Source organism: Camarhynchus parvulus, chromosome 4 (assembly GCF_901933205.1).
Source record: "Camarhynchus parvulus chromosome 4, STF_HiC, whole genome shotgun sequence".
NCBI classification, from domain to species: domain Eukaryota; kingdom Metazoa; phylum Chordata; class Aves; order Passeriformes; family Thraupidae; genus Camarhynchus; species Camarhynchus parvulus.
Genome location: NC_044574.1, coordinates 54,789,610 through 54,810,938, shown reverse-complemented (window position 1 = coordinate 54,810,938; position 21,329 = coordinate 54,789,610). Strand labels below are relative to the sequence as shown.

The 21,329-nt window shown below is 41.7% G+C and overlaps 1 protein-coding gene across 14 annotated transcripts in view; it reads left to right on the top strand.

The window, feature by feature from the left end:
• ADGRL3 (adhesion G protein-coupled receptor L3) overlaps positions 1-21,329 on the top strand; it is a 489,715-nt gene that overhangs the window by 217,224 nt on the left and 251,162 nt on the right. For 13 of the 14 annotated variants that reach the window (XM_030948024.1, XM_030948022.1, XM_030948019.1 and 10 more), the window contains 2 exons: positions 9,259-9,279; positions 10,015-10,228. In XM_030948024.1, coding sequence (XP_030803884.1) covers positions 9,259-9,279; positions 10,015-10,228 — 235 coding nt within the window. The remainder of the gene's footprint in view (positions 1-9,258; positions 9,280-10,014; positions 10,229-21,329) is intronic. The other variant, XM_030948015.1, reaches the window with a different exon arrangement.

Below are 21,329 nucleotides of genomic sequence, written 5' to 3'. Positions count from 1 at the left end.
ATCTGCTTTTACTTCAGGTATTTTTTTTACCTGGAGCAAGTGTGCATGTTTCAGTTCATTCCCCAAATCTAATTCTCCTACTGTTCTTTATTTTTAAGATTGAGGGAAAGTAAATAAAGTTGGCCACTGTTCAGATGAACGTGAATGCTTCTGAAAAGCTCTTTGAAGCTGCTAGTAACTTCAAGGTGAAATCCTTGATATTTTGAGGTCAAAGGAGGAGGGGGAGTAAACATAGAGTTTGGGGAGTCATGATTCAGAGGACTGCAAAGAATGGCTTGGCACAGCCTACTTGTAATTCTTGTTAGTGTATCAGCAAAAAAAGGATCTTGGATCTCATGCCAGTGTTCCTGGCATGGAGCTCATCTATGGCGTGCTATGGAAAACCTCACCCAGCATCTGGGGACCAGGTTTTCTTTATAGATTACTCACAGATAATCTACACTAAGAAGCACGCATTGGTTTTTAAAAATGCAGTAGGGACCCCCAAATGTCACTTTACCGTGTAGAAAAACTACACTTGCCATTTTGCCTGTTTCATATGCACCATGCTTTTCTGAAAATTTAAGAAGTGCATATATATTAAAAAAATAATGGAATGTAATTCTGAGAAGTCAGGATCTTAAGGTAGTCTCAGAGTTCTTTATAAAACTTTCACAGTTATGGCTAGTGGAAAGAACAAATTCCCTGTTGCTGTTTATGGCAGAGACTCAAAGGAGCGGTGATGGCTAAAACACAAAGAAAAATCAGTTATTAATGATCTATGCTTTAGCCATATTACTTCCTTGAGATGGCTAGTCTTTGAGGTCTGGGAAACTTCTTGTAAAATGAACACTAAAGGTGTCATTTTTGGCCTTTGATGTAAAGCAGTTGGTTTAAATGGTAAATATTTGGGGCCCCAGATTTTTCTGGAGACATTTGAGTGTCAGGCTCTAACATTTTGGTAGAAATTCTTTTTTGCCTGCCTGTCTTTTTCTCTGGACAGTTCTCGACATTTCACATAGGTCTCCTTTCTAGGCATTACAAACTTAAAAATAGATTTACTGCTCTGATAAACAAGTCTGTAAACAGCACAAAGTAATCTCCGCTCTGCTGTTCATCATTTCTGTAATAATGCAGATATTTCTACAAGAGCTTTAATGTTCCCCTTCAGAGGCTTTTCAGGGAGCTGTAAATCAAAATTAAACTTTAACTTTGCGAAGGTATTTCTTGGTAGGAATCTATTATTTGTAGCTCTTCAGCAAAGCTCCAGATACATCCAACCTGTCTTAATTTTCAACAGCCTTAAAAGAATTGCTGAACCGGCTGAGTTCACCTGGTCCCTTCCTGACTTCTTTGTTTTTTGGGGTCGGTTAGTTACTTTGGTGCAGTTTTATGTTTGGGGTTTCCCCCCTTCTCTTTTTCTCCTGCCCCCATTTTTTTTCTCCTGTGGTGAGATAAAAGTAAAATTTGGGCTCTGTTTCATCTTCAATGGCAGACTGTCTCCAACTTTTGAGAATACATTTGTGTCTTGGCCTGCTGCAGTTATCCTTGTCCTGCTTCCTGTAGCCCAGGGCTGCCACCTCCCAGTTCACAGGGGTACAAGATGCAAAAGAGCATTTGGGAAATATCCACCTAGGCCACCACTAAATCCTGCTGAAGCCCATTCTAATGGCAAACCTAAAATAGCTCTGCTGGTAGCAGGAAAGCTATTCTAGCTTTGTGTTATTTTAGAATGGGTAGGAATTTCAGCTAGTGTTTTAAATGGGAACAAAAACAAACTGTAATTTTAAATGAACTTATTATATAATATGAAATCTGAAAATTATGATCAGATTCTTTTTACTTAATGTTCTTAGACTAAACCCTTGATGTTCATTTATCTAACTGGCTCTATGATTATACCTGTTACGGTGGTTTATAAAGGTTTTTATATGAGATTAAAGATTAACCTTACTAATGGCTACAATTAAAACCTACACTGGAGTAATTTGAAATGGAGCAAATTCTGTTATTACTCAAATCTTCTTACTTCACCACATTAATTTGTGCTGTATTAAATGTGAGATACCAAGGTTGTTCAGCAATGCCAAAGTCAAAGCTTCTCTGGTTTTGAGGTTTTTTTGGGTTTTTGTTGAAGACAGTTGAGTGCCTGTTGCAACTTTGAGTTGGGTAAGAACTACATGGCATGTTTTTTATTGCTAAGGACCCCAGTGAAATTTGTGGTGTATGGATCTGTAAAAAGGACTGGTCCCTGTGGCTCAGAACCTAATGCTTCTTTTATTGAGAATACAAATGTCTCAATGTTATGGCGCAGGATATAAAAGCTAGATTTTTTAATAATGTCACTGTTAGGCTGGAGGGCAAGTTTACCATAAGGGTTGGTTATAGAAATTAAGCACCACAGTACACGCCTTTAAACTCTGACACTTTCCCTGTCTGTGCACAGCTTTCCTACACTTGAAAGGTAATTCACATGAAAGAAGCCTGTAAATTTAAAGAACATTTTTATTTAATGTGTGCCTTTCGTTACAAATTAGATGATCCACTGCAAAGGAAAAGATACTTGGGAATAGCTTTTTTCTGTGATAGGGCCTAAATATTAATGTACTTGCATTCAACGTCCCCTTGGAGGCCACATTTTATTTGTCTGTTGTTCTCAACTTGTTGCTTCTGCTTTAATTAAATTCATTAAAGTGACATTTAGCTCAGCCTGGGACTATGCTTCTGACCTCTGATTTGAAGGTAGGTTGTCATGTTTTTTTGAAAAGCACTCTAAATTCAGCCTCCCTTCCTTCTAAAAATCTTTTGCTTTCTCCCTATGACCTGAGCTAACCTTTTCTGAGCTGATTCAACTCTATCAGCCCAGCAGAAATCCCCCCTTTCCCTTCTCCTCTTGCTGGTTTAGTTTCTTGGTGAGTTACTGACTTGCCCTGCCTCATGAAGGGGTGCAGCAAGCACAGAGCTTGGATGGATGCACATCCAGCAGCAGAGCCATGGCTGGAGATAGGAGGGTTTGTCTTGGGCAGGAAGCAGAAGCAGGATCCCTTTTCCTTCCAACAGCACTCGCCTGGCAGGTGCTCTTACCCCAGAGCACGGCCCCTTCAGCAGCCTGGAGGGTGGTGGCCCTTGGTGACACCGTGCCCTGCTGTAGAGATCAGCTCCAGAGGGGTTCGCCTCTCCATGATAGGGGGAGCTAAGTGAGGATGGGGCCTTGCTGAAAGGCAAGTTTGTTGCAGTTTTCAGAGTTTCCCATCTCTCACTAATGAGGCAGCAGCCCCTGAGTCCCAGGAGGTGGGAATGGGGAAGGAGAAAGGAAGTGCAGTATTGCTGGTGCTCTGCTTCCTCCCACTGGCCTGGTTTGGGTCTCTCTGGCTCAGGCTGTCCTCACACAGTGCCTCAGTCACCTCCTCCTGTCAAACTCCTCCACTCAGAGCTACCATCTTGATTCTGTGGTTTTGTTCTTTTATCACTTCATTTTCTTCTCTCCCAAGGCTTTGCAATGACCGATTTCCCTTGTGCGCACTCGCCCCTGGGTGCAAATGCATCCACTTCACTGTGGTTGTCTTTTTCTAGTGATCTTCCACAGTACTCTTTGCCCATGAGTTTTTTTTCTCTTCTCTAAGAAGATACTGAGAGATTCTAAGATAATCTAATGCTTCTTACTCATAAGGAAAGCTCCTCCATACTTGGGTAAGGGTTTGGGAATGTGAGGGGAGAGAATAAGGATATTTATCAGCTCAGCATGGCAAAGAGGTGAGGGAGTATTGGTGGTATGAAGAGTGAGCAGTAGAATTACCCCAGGATGTAGCTGCCTGGTGCTTAATCCTCTGGCTGCTGTCCCTGGGCTTTTTGGGCATCCAGAGGGTGGTGGAAAGAGCCAGTTGCTTGTCCATCCCTGCTTTGAGATCTTGCGTGCCTAGAAATGCAGAAAGAGATCTGCCATGGAAATAAAAGGTGCTTTCCATGAAGCTTGTGCATGGAGACAGAGGCTTGCTTCAGAGATACTAATTTTAGGACTTGTGTAGATTTTGAAGTTTTTTGTGCTCCTGCTTGTATCCATAGTTGTGTCACCTTGGAAAATTCACTGATTGTGTGTGAATTTTGGCAATCCCTACAGAAAATCTGCTCTATGTTTGCTACAACCTTCTGTGAATCCTTTTTAATTGTGGGAGAGGGCATCAGATATAAACTTACAGATGAACATCTCTTCTATTTTCACTCATAGAAGCTGGGAGCAAATCCCTAGCAGGTGCCCCTTGCATGCTATAATAGAGTAAGCAATTTATGGAACCATAGGATAGTTGACCTCAACCTCCACATAAACAGCACAGGGAAGTTTATGAGGATTGTCTGGTTTTTAGCTTTTCTTTGGTTGCCTTGGCTGGGGTGTTACCCAGCCTTCTGTTTCTCTTCTGTTTGTTTGGTTTTTTTGTTTTTTTTTTTTTTTTATACTCCATCCCACCATGTAAAAAGATGCTCTTTGAGTTTGTGAAGTCTGTTCGTAGCTGGCTGTGTGCTGGCTAAGGGGGATCAAGGTGAAGGTGACCAAAGGAAAGTTGCAAATTGCTTTTGATATTATCTATAAAATAAGAAAGCCCGAGACAATCTAGGGAGGATGTGGGTATTTGATTCATGTGGGGAAGCCAAAGCTGAAGCCACATGCATCACTTTCTGAGGATGCATCTAATTCTCTTCTTCCTTTCCATGGCAGATTTTAGAGTGCTTAATGGGGGAGATAGGATCATGTTCCCATTTTGATAGATGAGACAGCAATCAGCTGAGGCACATAGGGGAGAGCTGGGAATGGGGACCAGGACTGTCCAGCCTTGCACTGCTGATGGCTCCAGCTCTTCAGCCACACTGGCTGCCTTCAGTCTTCCATTCTTCCCCGGGGGAGCTGGATATGAATGTTGCAAGCATTTGCTGCAATGTCTTGGCACCAGCCTTTGTCTGGATGCACCTTTCTTTAACCCCACTGCAGGCTGAGAGTAGAAGAAAGGCTTTTCCACCCTGTCTCTCTAGAAAAGACATTGTTTGTGTTTTTCTTTTTTTTTTTTTTTTTTTTTTTTTTATTTTCAGCAGCTGTAGAGAAAGTGGGGGAGAAAGAATGGTATTTCCATATTTGTATATTAATCATAAGATTTCAGAGAACTTTGGACCAACCAAAAGCTTTCTTAAGCTTGTCAGAACTTTGTTAATATTTCTGAAAATACGGGGAAGTAGGGGTATTGGATGCTTGAGAAATGTTTGTTGTCACCATCTTTAACTCCAGGTTTTGCTTTCTACTAATATTGCTCTTGAGATCAGAGGCCAGGCATAATTTGGATTAAGGAAAAGAGAGACAGAAGAAATACTGAGCAATGTCTGCATGCAAACAATTTGTGCACTAAGGAGACTTTATGTCCTAATAGGGAAAAGTAGGGCCCTGGTTTAGAAAAGCACTTCAGAATGTGGAGTGAGCCCTGCAAAGCCCATTTGACTCATTGACTGAAAGGGATTTCCACTCCTACCCACACCTGAGTAGGCTTGAGAATAAGAGGAGGGGGACTTTTTTTCTTGTTACTTTAGGATTTTTTCCCCCACAGAGCCAAGGTGAACTGTGGGAGTATTAAATACTGCAAAATTACAAACACAGAAGCATTCTTCCAAACTACTAGGAAACCTCTTCCCCCAGCATGCTCTGTTTGCACTTGGGAACAGTAAGTCAGATACTTAGCTGGGCAGACCAAATCATATACAGGGCTTGTGAAAATAATTATCTCTACAATTCCAGCTTTTGTTTCACGGCCCTTAAATATGCACTGAATTTTCACTCTGAAAATTCTGAGCCAGAACATGATTTTGCTGGGAAAATTGCATATAAAACCTAATTAAAAGCATCAACCCACACTTTTCTTTTAAAAGTACATCTACTACCATCATGCCTCTAAATGTAACAGAGCTCAACAAGTCTCTAGCAGCCAAGGAAACACATAATTTAAAGGCTATTTCGGCATTTGATTAAGCACACAGTGATAACTACAAGCCCGTGCCCTGCAGGCATGACAAGAGGCAATTATGTTCTGAGGTCAAAAGCGAGGGGGAGAAAAAGCACAAGATTTTGATGACTTACTTAATTTTCCAGCTCCTGAAATTAGCAGAGACAAAGGAGTTCTAAATCGCCCAGATAAAATCCTGTCATTATCTGTTGCCTTTTCACCCTTTGCTCTCACTTTGCCCTGCAGAAGCTCAGGAGGATTATTTTCCACTGAATGGCTACATTTAAACTCGAGTTGGCACACATTTAAACGTTGAAGAATTTGAAAAACACTTTTTAAGTTCTGTATTTAGATGACTGTCTGCACATAGGATCCTGGAAAAAGACACCTGTTTTTCAAAGTAGTGAGCAGCCATCAGCTCCTCTTGACTTCAAGCCAACAATTAGGTCACTTATTTAGGAGATTAAATAAGGAACTCAGTGAGAGACTGTGAAGATAGGGAGCTGCTCAGAGAGAAGTGTATTAATGAATTAATACAATCGTGCTGTGTATTTCACAGATGGGCTTTGATGTATCTTGTTTCGCAGCAAAAAGCAAAACATCTTTGCTTCTTACAGGAAAACCAGTAAAAATGATTAAGTAAGATTATCATATAGGGGCACAACAACAAAAAAAGTGTTTACAAGGAGATAAACAGCCAGGGCTCTAATCTCCCTTCGGAGTATTTATTGCAGATAGTGAGGTAGGAGAAAACACCATGCAAAGGGAATGATTTGGTGGTCAATGGCAGGATGGAAAACATGCCTATTGCTTTAGGAGAAAGCATGATAGGAGAGCATGCTCTATTACAATATTTAGCTGCTTCTAGTTTTTCCAGGGTGTTAAATTTTTTATGCTTTTTATCCAGAAAATAAATGTAAATGTTGACTCCATGATACCACAGGGAGGTGTCTGTAAGTGAAAGCTGTCCTTCTTAGAGCAAGCAGTCAAGTGATTATGTGAAAGGCAAAAAGGTGAATTCCAGGAAGGTTAAAGCTGCATTCAGAAATGTTTTCATCTGTCCAGAGATTATTTACTCGATAGTAGAACATGAGCTGTTATTTTGAGGAAGGGGTTTGGAAGCTTTGATTTGGGGTGTTTAGGGGGCATCCTTGAAGCTGATATGCATCCAATTTTAGTAGATCAATGCTTTAAAGTCTCATGTACAGGAGACACACCCATGACACTAGAAATGTGTTCTCATTTGAGGGAGAGAAATGTCTTTAATGGTTTTGTAAATTGCTGTTAGTCATTCTCAATGTCTTTTTTCCAGCATAACACAAGAGTCAAGGTTAGCTGCGTTTGTACAGTATTGCTGTTTGACAACTATACCAGGTTTTTATGAGTGAATTCTCAGGCATTTAATTTTTTGTGATTTTAAGCAGGGTTTTCCTCAGCCTCATGTGTTCAATTGGTATAGAATACTTACTAAAAAAACACCCCAAAACATAGGAATTAAGAGCAAAAATATACTTTCTGAATTGTGTGGCTCAGAAGTTTTGTTTCCTGTAGTGAGAACTGTAAAAAGTAAAGTAGTATTACCAACTCTCTTTGCCCTTTGTATAGCTTGTGTTAACCTTCCAGAGAAAATGATCCAAATTGCCCAAGGACTGGGCAATACCATAGCTCCAAACAGCTAATATTGCCTATAAACCTCATTTTGTCATTTTTTTGGCAGTTAAGAGGAGTCATCTAAGCACATGGCAGGAGGAGGGAGGGCCCTTGGCCTCAGCACTCTGCCAAAAGCTGCTAGAAACCTTCTGCCTCCCATGTCACCAATCTGCTCAGGTTTAGCACAGAACAGGCTTGAGAGGAGAGCTCACCACAGCTCTTTTCCAAAATCAGAATCCTGGCATCAGAAGTTTTTTGGTCAGCACTGGCCTTCTGCCACAGAGTCCAGTGTTTGACAGAGCAGAGCCTGCTGCAGGCTTCTGTGGACAGACCGCTGTAAGCAAACTTAATACCTCTTGAAGTTGTTTTAGGGCAGGCTAAAATTGCTGAGCTTTGCTGACTCTGCCTTTCTGGCTGGCTTATCTCTTCTATCAAATGTTGTCTCTAACATCGTCCCATCCTTCTTCCACTCACCTTTTTGACTAGTGGTATCAAGCTAAGGGTAAGAATGAGGCAGTGCACCTTAGAGGTTCACGCTTGTCCTCCTCGTTTTCCTTCTCTTGTAACAGGACCAGCTGGTGGCAGTGAGAATTTATGGCATTACACAAATGTATGGTGCAATTTGAGCCCAGGGCAGAACGGTTTCTCCAATCTCAGGGAAGGAGGAGATCTCAAGTGATCCAAACCCTAAAGCTGTGCTAATTGTGCAAGCTATTATTCAAGAATAAGCACACGTCTGTCTTGGGAGTTTGGCAATTAGTCCACAGCTCTGGCACACCAGGGAGGGTCTGATATCAAAGTAATCCCTGCTGATTTACAGAAATCAGAATCTAAGAATCTGTCCAGTGATACGTAAATGGGACAGCTGACAATAATGGAAGGATTCATGGAAGTCAGTGTGTTGGATTGCTGCCTAACAGACAGGGCAGCCTTGATATAGTCAAATGGTATTCTGAGACACAACAATATAATCTTATTTTCCATAAGGAAACTTGGTGTGCATGTACCATGGGGAAGTTTTATGGAGCAAACCAGCAGAAGATTGGATGGTATTTTTGGTTTGGGGGAGGGTATTTTGGTGTTTTTATAATGGGGGCAGGAGGAAAGGGAGTTGTTGAAAGATGCCTGGTATCAGATAGGCCATGGATCTACTGGAGGCTTAAACCTCTCACCCTCACATAGAGACAGGCTTGGGTTGTATGTTGAGTTTTGTGGTTGGAAGTGTACAGATGTCGCTTGGAGGGCACATCATCCCTGTATCTGGAAACCTTTATGGTTCCTTTCATTCTTGTGGAATAAAGGAGGAAAGGAGTTGGCTTTTATTTCAGGTTGTGACTGGTGTGCTAGGCTGGGAAACAAGTATTTGGTTCCTAGCATCACCATGGCTTTCCCATGAGATCTTCTGGAAGCTGCAAAGCCCTTCTGCGGCTGAGTTGAGAAAGACAATGTGTAGCTACTTCATGTGGATATTTGGGGATTAATATATTCACGTTCGTCAAGCTGTTTAAGATCTTTGGATCAAAGAGGCTATAAAGATGGGAAATACAATTGCTTGTTGTCAAGTGGCATTGTTTACTAATACTTTAGGGCTTTGTTTTCAAGGCATCTCAAGTGTGTTTCTTTTTTTTTTTTTTTCTTTTGCAAACTGTAGCCTGGATTTCTTTTAAAACAGGTAAGATTTCTGAGAGCTCTTTAATTTCACAAGTATTTGCCAGCTATTTGACTATCTAGACAGATCCAATGCAGAGCTAAGACTGGACTTAAATCATCTAGTGTCCCATAAATTGGCCTTTCCATGGAAAGTAGGACCCTGCAGGGCCTAAACTTTGGGATGGTTGCCAGAACCTGCAGGCCATCCTCTGGCATGCTGCAGGCTACAGCAAATGCCATTAGGATCACTTTTTCTAAGGGCTAAGAAAAGGACCAGGAGCAATACAGATGTTATTACATCTGCTGTAGGACAGGTGCAATCTTGCTGAGCAGGTGGGATCCTGGTTCTTGGATAGCTTGTTATCATAAAATTTTCTTTGCTTGTTCAAGTACAGCACAGGACTGTAATTTTGTATATCAAAGCCAACTAGTTTTTCACCTGGTAAGTAGAAACAATAACAATGCCATAGTTGCTATTTACCTGTTTCAAGAAGGGATTTCTAAAGCCCTGTATAAAAGGGATCTATGGCTTGTTTTTAAAATGAGAAAATCAAGTCACTGAGTGGAGAAGTGATTTCTCTGGGCAGCCAGCAAGCCAGTAACCAGACCCCGTTTCTGCAGCTCTTATCTGAATGGTACCGAAACTATCTCAGCACAGCATATGGGTAAAGCCTTCTGCTGAACGTGATTCCGCTTTTAATTTTAGCCTCAGTGTGGAGAGCCAGTGTTGACTGTGTTTCTGTGTTAATCCTTGCAGCTTTCAGCCGTGCCCCAGTGCCCATGGCTGTGGTCCGAAGGGAGCTGTCCTGCGAGAGTTACCCCATCGAGCTGCGCTGCCCGGGAACAGATGTGATCATGATCGAAAGTGCCAACTACGGCAGGACTGATGATAAAATCTGTGACTCTGATCCTGCTCAGATGGAGAATATCCGCTGTTATCTGCCAGATGCCTATAAGATTATGACTCAAAGGTATAGTGCTTAATATTCTTTGTTTGCTGACTGTCGATTTTTTAATCCGGAGTGTACACACCAGTTTGTGTGTGTGTTTGCATGAGGAAATGCAGGTGCTTAGTGTGGATGTGTGTGCGCAGAATTACAGCTATCATTGCTAAACTGTGGGTTTAACCAAGTTGGTTTAGCATCACGCAGTATAAATAATGTTTCCTGTAAGTACTGCTCATCAGTCATCCTGATTCTCTGTGTCCCAGTTTTCCCTCTGAAATACCTAAATATCAAGGCTCTTAATGAATGTAGAAGTGAAATCTTTCTCAAAATGCATATTCACTAGTTCTTGTGCTGTGTTCAAACAGAAGGCCAGTAATCTCCTTGAAACAATCAATATTTTGTGTTCAGAATAACATTTACGCTTTTCAAGACAAAAAGAGGCATCTGCATCCTTCCTGTGTTGCCAGGCTTTGTTTTAGGGGAGATCTGAATTTCTAGTCAAGCATTGGTATTCTCATTGATGAATTGCTGAATTTCTGTATAATGACTGTAGCTGTTAAGTGTGGCTGCTGTGTTTGGAAGTGGTAGCTGAGATACAGTCAGACATGTAGACAGACTGCTGTCTTGCTTGCAGAGCCAGGGCCTAACAGTTTATTCTAACACAGAGGTATCTTCTGTTTTAAATGTTGCTGAATTTTTAAGGATATTTTCTGGCACAAATGGTGTTGTGGGAAGGATTCATAAGTCACAGCTCTTGACATGTAATTTAATTCAGTAATACATTCCTAATGCATGAAAAATTATTTAGTGCATTTGACTGTTAATTAGTAATAGAGATTCGTATTTCAAGGTATTAATAATGGCATTGGCATAGGCAAAGTGTTGCTAATTGATGTCATGACAACATGTGTTTGGGTCCTAACAGTGACCTCATGGCTTAAAGCAGTGCAGAGTTTTAATGGAGCATCTTGCTGTTGTTTGCTGTGAAATGCTTTGCACTAAAATGGACTGGTGTGAGCAACATGAGTTTCAGCTGTGTTTCACATGCAAAGTGCTATTTTTGACTTCCCTTTAAGGAGTCTTGTGACAAATGTCCCCACTACTGCATGTGGCCCCTCTAGGACCATTCTTTAAGTTGTATCTCCTTGGGTAGCTGGTTGAATTCTTGTTTATAGGGTTTGTGCCAGCTGCATTTTCGAGAGAAGTGGGAAGGGTAACATCATGCCATCAGCCAGTGCCTTGGATTCCGTGTGGTTTTAGTGGAATTACTGTAATTCTCCTGTTCAGGTTGTTAGTGGCTTCAAGCAGAAACCCTTAATCCTCTGCATATTGGCAGAATAAAGCCATGTCATCCCCTTTGTGGCCTGTTACAAAGTATTAATATTTTTATATATATATATATTTATTAGTGTCCTCTAGGCCACGGCTCCCAAGCCAAATGCAGAGCTCTGCAACCTTCTGGTCAGCCCCTACATGTAGCAAGTCTGCAATAAACATTGGCCCTTGGGTCAGGGAGGGCACACAATTGTCTTCTGTGCCCGTGGCACTGCAGTGAAAGCTTCTGGTGATTACTGACCTCCAGGTATCATCACTGCAGGCTCAAATGGCTTAGCAGAGAGTTAGCAGGGAAGCTCATCTCTGTGGCAAAATATCTCTGTTCTTCCTTGTGGGTAGCAGAAAGTGGTGCTGAAGGGGGGGAAAAATGTGCAGTCCTATTATTGGGTACTATTGAGTTTCTTGAAAATATAATTCTGGCGTTAAAAGACAGGTAAAAAAGGATAAAATATTCTACTTTGCATTTTTGTCAGTCTCATTTCTTTTTTTAAATCTCCATTAATTCAAAGAGTTGAAACAATTTAAAAATAAAGCCATTAAAATGAAATATGTTCTTAAGATGCAAACCAGTCTGTCAGCTCACAGTTCCGAGTACACTTTACAGCTGAGCCTCTGAAAAAAGTAGTTTAAAAGGAAAATTGTGACAGCCTAGTAGCTGTGGCACTAACTATGGCATTTTCTTCTGAAAGCCTCTACCTTCAAAATTAATCAATCTAGCAGTATTTGGGTGGGTTTGCAGATGAATGCAGACTCTGACACAGTGAGCTTGTCTTTGCTAATGCTGCAGGGTGGGGGAGCAGCTGCTGGGAACTGAAGATTGTCGTGACAATGAAACCTGCATGGTGATTGAAGCTGTCTGTGCATGGAAAGAAGAGTGGTATGCGCAGTGTGTGCTTATTATGCATCAATTAATTATTGCATTCATAAATACACAGTCCCCTTGTAGGCTCTATAGTCGGTTGTCTCACTACTGGCAAATTTTAATCAGCAACACTGCACAGCCAACTCAGACTTATTCTGGCGTGGCTGTAGGCAGGGAGAGAGGGAAAGATGGGAAGGAAAGTGTGTGTGAGACAGAGGTGGTGTTGGTGTGTGAGCTGAGGCTGTGAGTGAGCAGATTTATGGTAGATATTAGTGACTGTTCCCCCAGCCCACCCCCACCAAAAAAAACCTGAAAAAAACCACCAAAATCCCAACAGCCTGAGCTAACATGTTCCTTTCTTCTGTGTGCTTATATAAATTAATTTTTGCACATGACTACATGAGGTTATTTTGAAAGGGAAAGGCATAAATCTTATGGTGTGTTTGTGGAGCCCCCTAAGCAGAGGGAACACAAGGAGTTCTTGCTGCAAGTATTGCCCTGAAACTCTCTACAATCTGGGGAGTATTGCTTGAAGTAAAGGGCATTTAAAGAGCTTGTAGGGGGCTATTTTATAGGACATTAAATCTCTGAGGCCTATTTTAGTTTTTTTTTCTTTTTTATTTAATTTTTTTAAATTTTGCCAGCTCCTCCTTCAAACATCCCAGCAACTGTTGTCTCTAATAGCTCAGAAAGTGTGCTTTATGAACTGAAGTTTTTCTGATGTGATTAGAAAAAAATGTATTTTGTAGCATGTTTTCTTTGGAGAAACATCTTTGCAAGGCCTGCAACAATTAATTAAATTTTAACCCTGCCCATTGTAAATTGTGTGCACTGTACCATGGGAGACTTCTATGCCCTCTCTTGAGTGACCGTGCCACAAAATGAACATATCATCCATTCCAACAGCCAGGGTTCTCTGTGAGCAATAGGGAAAAGTGGCCTCCTATTCCTGTAAGAGTTACCTTTGTTTTTTTAATGTTAACACAGTTTAGTATATTAAAAGCACACTAAAGGAAAAAGGGAATAAAATAGCTTTTGGTGTTCTGTCTTGAATTTCCTGTAGATGCTTCCCACCAAGGAAGCATCTTGGGTTGAAAGTAAGGGAAGGAAGAAGAGGGGATCAGGTTTTTGCATGTATGTTCCCAGAACTTTGTGCTGTCAGTACCACCTTTGCATTTAACTTTGAAGTTTGGAACATTCTTTTCCATAGACTTTAACCTCAAATGTTGAAAAGGGGGGAGAGAGGGAAGTCCCAGTAGGAACAGTAGGAAGTACCTGACATGTAGGTGCACCTACACAGAGCACTTTGATTTTTTGCTCTAAAGGCAAGAGCAAGGCTTTCCTTTTGCTTTTTGGATCCTTGTCTACCTCAGCCATCATCTGCTACTCTATTCTGGAGGAAGGAAAGGAGGGATGGAATAATGAGGCAAAATGACAAAACCAGCAGGCAGAGCAGAAGAGACGGGAGACATGTTCACAGGTCTCAGCAGTTTTTCTCAAGATCAAAGCAAAATTCTTTCTGCCCTAGAAGCGGTGGAAGGCTCTTGCTGGGGAACTCTCATCTCTCTCAACAACCAGAGAGCTCAGTTTGCAAAGTAGGCAGTGTTTGCCTTTTGCCACAGCAGAGCCATGCAGAGCTCTTGTATGCTGCCCTTACCACTTCTGGCTTGGGGATGAGGGCTGCTGAAAGCTGCTCAGCTATCTCCTTGCTTTTGCCCTGAAGGGAGGCACAGCTGGGAGCTACTGGATGTCCTGCTGGGCCTGCAGTAGCTTAGCTGAGCTAATTTCCTTTAGGTTTCAGTCTGATCTGCATGGCTTGTCCCTGTGGTTTCGGTGTTGACATCATTGATGAAGATTGCAGGTCAAGACTTAAAGGGGAAAAAAAAGTAGAAAAAGTGCAAGACTGCAGGAATGTACGACTGTGGTCAGCTGCTCTTAGATTTCTCTTTAGTTTCATCAGAGGGTCTAATCTTTTTATGTGAGAAGGGCACTCAAAATTCTCTTGGTAGTTGGAGGGATGGTAGCAGGCACTTTGCACAGTGTAGGGGAGAATAAATAAATTGAATGAAGCAGCTTACATTACACTGCAAAGATTTTTCATCTCCTGAAGGGCTATTTTGCTAATGTTTTTGGTTGATGACCTGAAAAATGCAGGAGTCTGAAATGAGTGCCATTATTATTGTAATAATATTGCATCTCATGGCGTGCTGTTATTGATGTTATCATCTCCTGTGATTTTCAAGACACTTCTCAAATGTCAGTGATCTGCACTTGCATTGGGAAATAAAGAGGCAGGATTACCTGTATTTTACAGATAGGATCATTCACGTTGGTCATTCATAAAATGGCTGCTGGTTTTGAACAGACTAGTTTTGGGATGTTCTCGTAGAGTCATGTATGTTAAGTAGGTGGTTGCAGTGCATGTGGGAAGGTGCAGAGGACAGGAGAGCTGCAGACCTGGAGACTCTGTACTGCCAAGGCCATCAGCAGGACTCAAGGGAATGGCTTCAGCTGAACTGCAGCACAGTTGTGTCAGGCTCTACGAAATTAATGGCATATTTCTTAGAAAACAGCCCCCTGCTTAGATGCTGTCATCACCTCTGACTCAGATACTGAATGCCCTATTTGGTAGGAACCCCCCACCACCCTCCTTTGCATCCTGAGCACATTTTGCTAAGACTGCCAAGATACTACTCATTTTTCTAAATTTGTTACCACACAGATGGCATGAGAAGTACATTTCTGAAGGACTGAGATGCTGCAATGGGAAGCTAGGCTTTCTGGGAAGCCTGAGTCTGGCGCTTTGGGATCTCCACGTGAAAAGCATCAATATGGAAAAATACTAATGTTTCAGTTAAACACTTTTTGTAACCAACAGAAATCAGTGGGGTATAGTGAAACTCACGCTCCCTGGATTCTGATTTTAAAGGTTAGAAAACAAGCCTCACCACTTGGTTAAATCATCTATTTTCTCACCATGTGGAAAGATTTTAAAATGAAGGGCATTCTGTTAATCTCATCTGAACCTTGACCCTGGGACAAGGGTCCATGCTGTGTTACTAAGACAGGGAAAAAATTGAAAATAACCAAACAACAACAGTAAGTCCTAGTGGGGTTTTGTGCACTGGGCTGTTGAATCACTCTAAAATAGGTTGCTACTTCCCAGCCTACACAGTCTTAATTTATCCTACCTCATCCTTTCCTGAAATGATGTTGAAGTAAATTCTTAAAGTGACAGCCCCTTGGAATTGCCCTGGTACCCTAGGAAATCAGGGTTTGCCAGCTCAAACCTCTCAGATCATTGCAGCTGCCATGGTAACAGATGAGGAGGAGGCAGTAGCTTCTGAAGGTAATTAGGTTCCAAACCATGGAAGGCTCTGTAGATCAAAAATAGTGCTTTAGGCCTCCCTGGGTACCAACTGGTAGCTGTGGCCAGCTATAAAACACCACACTTACAATAAATAAATAAATAGATGGTTGCATTGTGCTGTGGCTGTCAGGTTTTGGTTGCTGTTAGCATGTGACTCCAGCACATTGCCATTTGGGAAAATCCAGACTGGAACTGAGAAAGCAATGTGCAACCAGCAGCTCCTGTGGCCAAAGGGAAAGGCCTCCTTGATGTGGGCATGCCGGAGAAATTAATCTTTGCTGTTCTCTAAGTTTCAGTTTTTCCAGCTATTTTGTTTTGTTTCTTTCCAGTTTCCCCCCCAGCCCTGGCCTTAACTGCGAGAGAGAAGACACAGGGTAATCTCTTGGGTAAATCATATCTTGAAGTGGCCTCAGAATCTCTGAACACATGATGTGCTGAAAACCATGCAGGAAAAATTCAGGGTTATTACTTAACTAGTGTGAAAGTGGCCACCTCCAGCCTGTCAGAGGGAAGAAACTGGCCAGCTCTTGGCAGCCTTTCACATGTAGCTTTTTCCACTGGGAGAAGACCTTTGTGAAACATACTCCTGTCATCTGTTTTTCCTTCAGAGTGTTTGAGGCTTGTTGAAAGCATCAGCTCAATTGTTAACGTGGGAGGAAGGGTTGAGCAAGGATGGATGTGTTGCTGGCAGCAGAGTCCTGGATGCACAAGAAGGATGCTCAGGGAAGATGCAGCTTTAGGCTCTTGGGTGTTGTTCTCTGCTTTGGCTGAAACGTGTTTTGTACTATGCAAGCATTATCCAAAGTGCCCAAAGAGCAAAGTTTAAAGGCAGGCATCTGCATGTGGTATTTCAGGGTCCCCCATGGCAGGAAGGAAATGACGAATCTGACTCCATGTTCTTAGAAGGCTAATTTATTATTTTATGATATTATATTATATTAAAGAATGCTTTACTAAAACTATACTGAAGTTTAGAGAAAGGATACTTACAGAAGGCTTAACAAGATAATAATGGAAAACGTATGACTCTCTCCAGAGTCCTAACACAGTTTGACTGTGATTGGTCATTAAGTAAAAGCAATTCACATGTTGGATAAACAATCTCCAACCACATTCCAAAGCAGCAAAACAGGGAGAAGCAAATGAGATATTTTCTTTTTTCTCTGAGGCTTCTCAGCTTCCCGGGAGAAGAAATCCTGGTGGGAGGGATTTCTCAGAAAATATGATGGTGACATCTCCATGCTTCCTGTGGCACCTCCTGTCCATTATCTAAGTAGCTGAAGTGATAAACATTAAAGATGCTTTTGCTCAGTCTTCCTGCATCTTCCATCCACCTGAATGTGGCAGTCATGTGAGGCTGTCACAGGAATTGGCCTTCAGATGCTTGGTCTTGTTGTCACAAGGCTTAAATCTGTGCAAAGCATTGCAAGATAGTCTGCAAGGTTTGTTCAGGCTAAGTGGACTTACACTATCTTAAGATAACAAAGCAAAAGTTTCTTTTGATTAGAAAGATGTATGCACACTTCTTCTCTGGTTGGTTTTCTGGTTAGGAATAATGTCTGAAGGGCTGTGAGGTAAGATGGCTTTGAAGTAATGCATCTATATCACTTTCTTTTGCTTCTTTCTTTCTTCATGTACAAAAGAGCTCAGTTAGTCTGTGCCTGAGGTCGAAATTGGGTTTATACACAGGGGACTGTCTATTCTCTAGGACATTTCAAAACTTTCATTCAGCACACTTTTGACTGCATCATTTGTGGAATCTTTGGAGCTTGAGTTCCGTGTTCTGTTCCAAGATATGTAAAACCAGCACTGGCTTATACCACACCCTTTGCGTGTGTGCCTGGGATTTCTGTGCCTCTCTGCAGGGCTGGAAGCGCTCTCTGCAGACCTCCCTCACCTTTGCACGCTTGCAATTTGGCATCCACAGCTTGGCTGTGCATTTTGTGTGATCACTCTGCTGATACCAAATGCAAACAGGCAAAAGATGCCCATTAGACACAAATAATTTGCTTGCCAGCATCATAAATACGGACTGATGCAGGCAGTGTTCCTGGATGATCAGTTCAATGTGGTCCTTAAATTTAGGTGTGAGTTTTGTTAGAAGGATAAACTGAAGTTTATTTCAACCTCTTTGGGAAAAAGAGGGAAGGAATGACAGTTACTGGAAGCGGTGACCCAAGAACAGGTTTTGCTGCCCATTGTAATTCAGGAGAAGGATTTTATATATCAGTGAGTGGAGTGAATAAGAAATGCCAGGCCACATTTGTGATGTAAAGAAAGGGCAGGATATGGAATTTGATTAGAACCATCTTCTATGCATTATGTATAAGATAATACATTGGTGTCAGTTATATTGAGTAGAAGCCTTAATTCAGCTTGAGTCCTGCTGACATCGTAAACTGGGAGACAGGGAGTGGTTTATGGGCAGTAGTGGAGTCTCCAGACTGAATTATGGCCTCAGCATTCAGTCTGTTACCGAGAGTTGCAGCTGGTAGCAGGCAGTATATTACATGCTTTTACCCAGAGTAGGGCTGGTGACAAGGAAGGGAAAAACTTTATCACAGAGACACTGTGAGAAATGGAAGACTGAGTTATGGGCAAGACAACAATAGAGAACTATAAAATTAATGCAAGAGAAGGGAGGATTTTGTGCTGGCCAGAAGGAAAGATGCCAGAAGGGGAATAGAGTTGCCCCATGCAGTCACTGGTTTCCCCCTGTGCCTGCTGTCCTGCCTACCTCAGGGCAGGATCTGGCATCCCATAGTGGGCAGGGACTATTTCTGCCACTCCTATGCCTTTTTTTGTTCTTGATCCCTCATAGTTAAAGATTGCCTTTCACCCCAATGCCCAAGATTTTTGGTATCCCTTTAGCTTTTCCGCCATAATTTTAATTGTGAATTTTTTCTGTCTGTATAAATGGTCAAATCCTTTCTGAGTCTTGTTAAGTCCCTGGTCCTGGTGACTTATAAGTGCTCTAAGTCCAGCAGGATAATAGCTTCCTGTGTCAAAAATTAATGTTAGATCTTATTTTTTTTGCCATCCTTCCTCATTGTGGAGACAGAGGCATCCAAACCACCTTTGCCATTTCTGTTCCTTAGCTTGTATTCATTTGTCATATGGCTTCTAACCTTTCTGTTCTCCAAGGGAGAACATGATGATCTTTCAAATATTTTCGCGGGAGCTGGTATGGATTTTTGTTACAAGTATGTGAAGGTTCTTGTTGTTCTCCCTGAATACCCTTCATTTTTAAGCAAACCCAAAAGGACAGAAGAGGGAGAAAAAAATGTGTGATAAATTTGAGAGTTTGAGGTCATTTCTCTCTGTAAAGCCTGGTTCCGCTCTTCCTTTTCCCAAGTGGCTTTGAATTACACAGAGTGTCCCTTTTGACTCGAGTATTACACCCACACAAATACAATTGCATCCTTCCCTAAAAGGCCTGCTCTGCTCCTAATAAATTATTAGTTCTCTTGGTTGCTTGGAACAGATTGTTCCACTTAAACGATTACAGTGGTGCCAGCTAGTACTGATGGAAAAGGAGAGTCTGGTCCTTGATACTAGCGAATGTGTGGAGTAAAATACCAGGGTCCATTAGGTTGGAGGGAGCAAGGTTAGTTCTGGAAAAAGGATAGTTCCTGTTACAGGCATCCAGGGTCTCAGTCACACATAGTGGAGCACTATAACCTTGGTACAGATGTTGGTGGACTGGAAGTGTGCTCAAGTTGGTATCCCAAGTGATTTTCCTGTGGGTCATGGAAAATTTCATGTACAAATGAGATGAGTCATTGTCATTATTGATATTTCAGGGAGCAAAGAAGACTTCTTTTAAAAATCCCAAGCCTGCCAGTGTCAGAAATGCACCTCAACACCCTTTTTAATTATTGGCAAGGTTGCTGAGAGCTGAAGACAGGTATCTACAATCCAAGACACCTTAAAAAGACCCCGAACCCCTTAATGATACATACACACAAAGAATATAGGTCACCTTCGATGCAGTGGATTAGCTAGAGCTCTGGAAAATCAATTTTGTTTGATTAGCTGCACTTGGAGCTAGATGGAAAGAGTTAAAGGCAGGCACCAAACAATGCAGGGGAGTGCCTGTTGTGGTGGGCTGCAGTCCAGAGAACACTTGGGAGCCTGTGTAGCCGTGCATGTGACAGGAGCTGCCTGAGGTCAGCATGGAGGTACAAGCCTTCCAGGAAATCTCTGCTCAAAGAGAGAGGTCTCTCTTTATTTTTGTGGCCTGGATGGCATCCAGGTGGTAAAAGCACCCAGTGGTTCACCTCACCAAATCACTGGAAGTCAAGGGCAGCTCACCCACCACCTACTTTGCTGCAAACCACATGGGTTGGTGAGCCAAGCGCTATAATCACTGCTTCCCCCGTGTCTATTGATTGTGGGGGGAAGCCTTCTATGCCCAGAGGTGGCTGAAGGGATACTGAAGTTGTAAACACTTAAAAACCAAAAGTACTCTATAAAATAGAGTAAAGGGAGAGAAAGAGGATGGAGGTTTTGTTGTATAGTGCTTAAAAGGCACTTTGTTGCATCAGCTAACAGATTCAATGCCGGCTGACACAGTGTGCCCCAAAGATGTTTTTTATCAGGAAACTTTGGTTTGGTGTAGAAACCTTCTATACATAAAGTATCCTTCAGAATGACCCAGGTATTTGTGCTTGTACTGACAATAGATGAAATGAATTCCTTTATTCCTTTCTCCATAGCTTAAATTTTAAAGGTTTAAAAGCACTTAAAAGCACCCATTGCAGCCAGGAGCCTGACTCTCACTGAACTGGCATGAGTCCTGAGGTCTCAATGTCCAGAAATTTCTTTTCAAAATGGAAGTTCACTCTTAAATGGCTCTACTGCCTTTTAATATTTTGCTCCTGATCTAATTTGGATCTTAAGTATACCAATTTGGAAACAGCCTGCCTGACATCAAGCTATGAGTTTTTAAACTCATATGGTTTAATAAGATTAACTTGCTGCAGTTCTGATACAGTCTTCAGTGAAAGCTTATTCAAATTAAGAATCAGTCAGAGGGGAAGTAGCCTCAAGCATAAAGTAGGAGTGAGGTGGTGCCAAAAATCAGGGCTCCGAGAAGCTTTGTTGTCTCAGACTTTGCTGAGAGCAGAAACCTTTACTGCCAAATTAATGCGGTAAGAGGGGAGGGGGAAAAAAGCATAATTAAGAGATTAAACCCCAATATTCCCTTTTCCAGCTGTCATCTTTGGAGATGTACACAAATATGCACCCATAGAAATGGATACATAGTTCAATTTTTATTTTTATTTTTGAGACTCCAGAATATGTATTAAAATATGTGGGAACTCTCTTACATGTCTGCTTGAATTATGGAGAATAATTCACAAAGTACAGCAAGGCCACTAAAATTAATGAATAAATAAGCAAGTTTGAAGAGTATACCTGCCAAATCTGTGTTTTGGGGCTCTTCTGCATAAAATAATTAATTCATGTATTTTAATCATGTTAGTTTCTTCCAGTGTTTGCTTGCATTTCAGCAGCAGAGTATCTCCGCCATGAATTCACTTTCCTCACTGTTG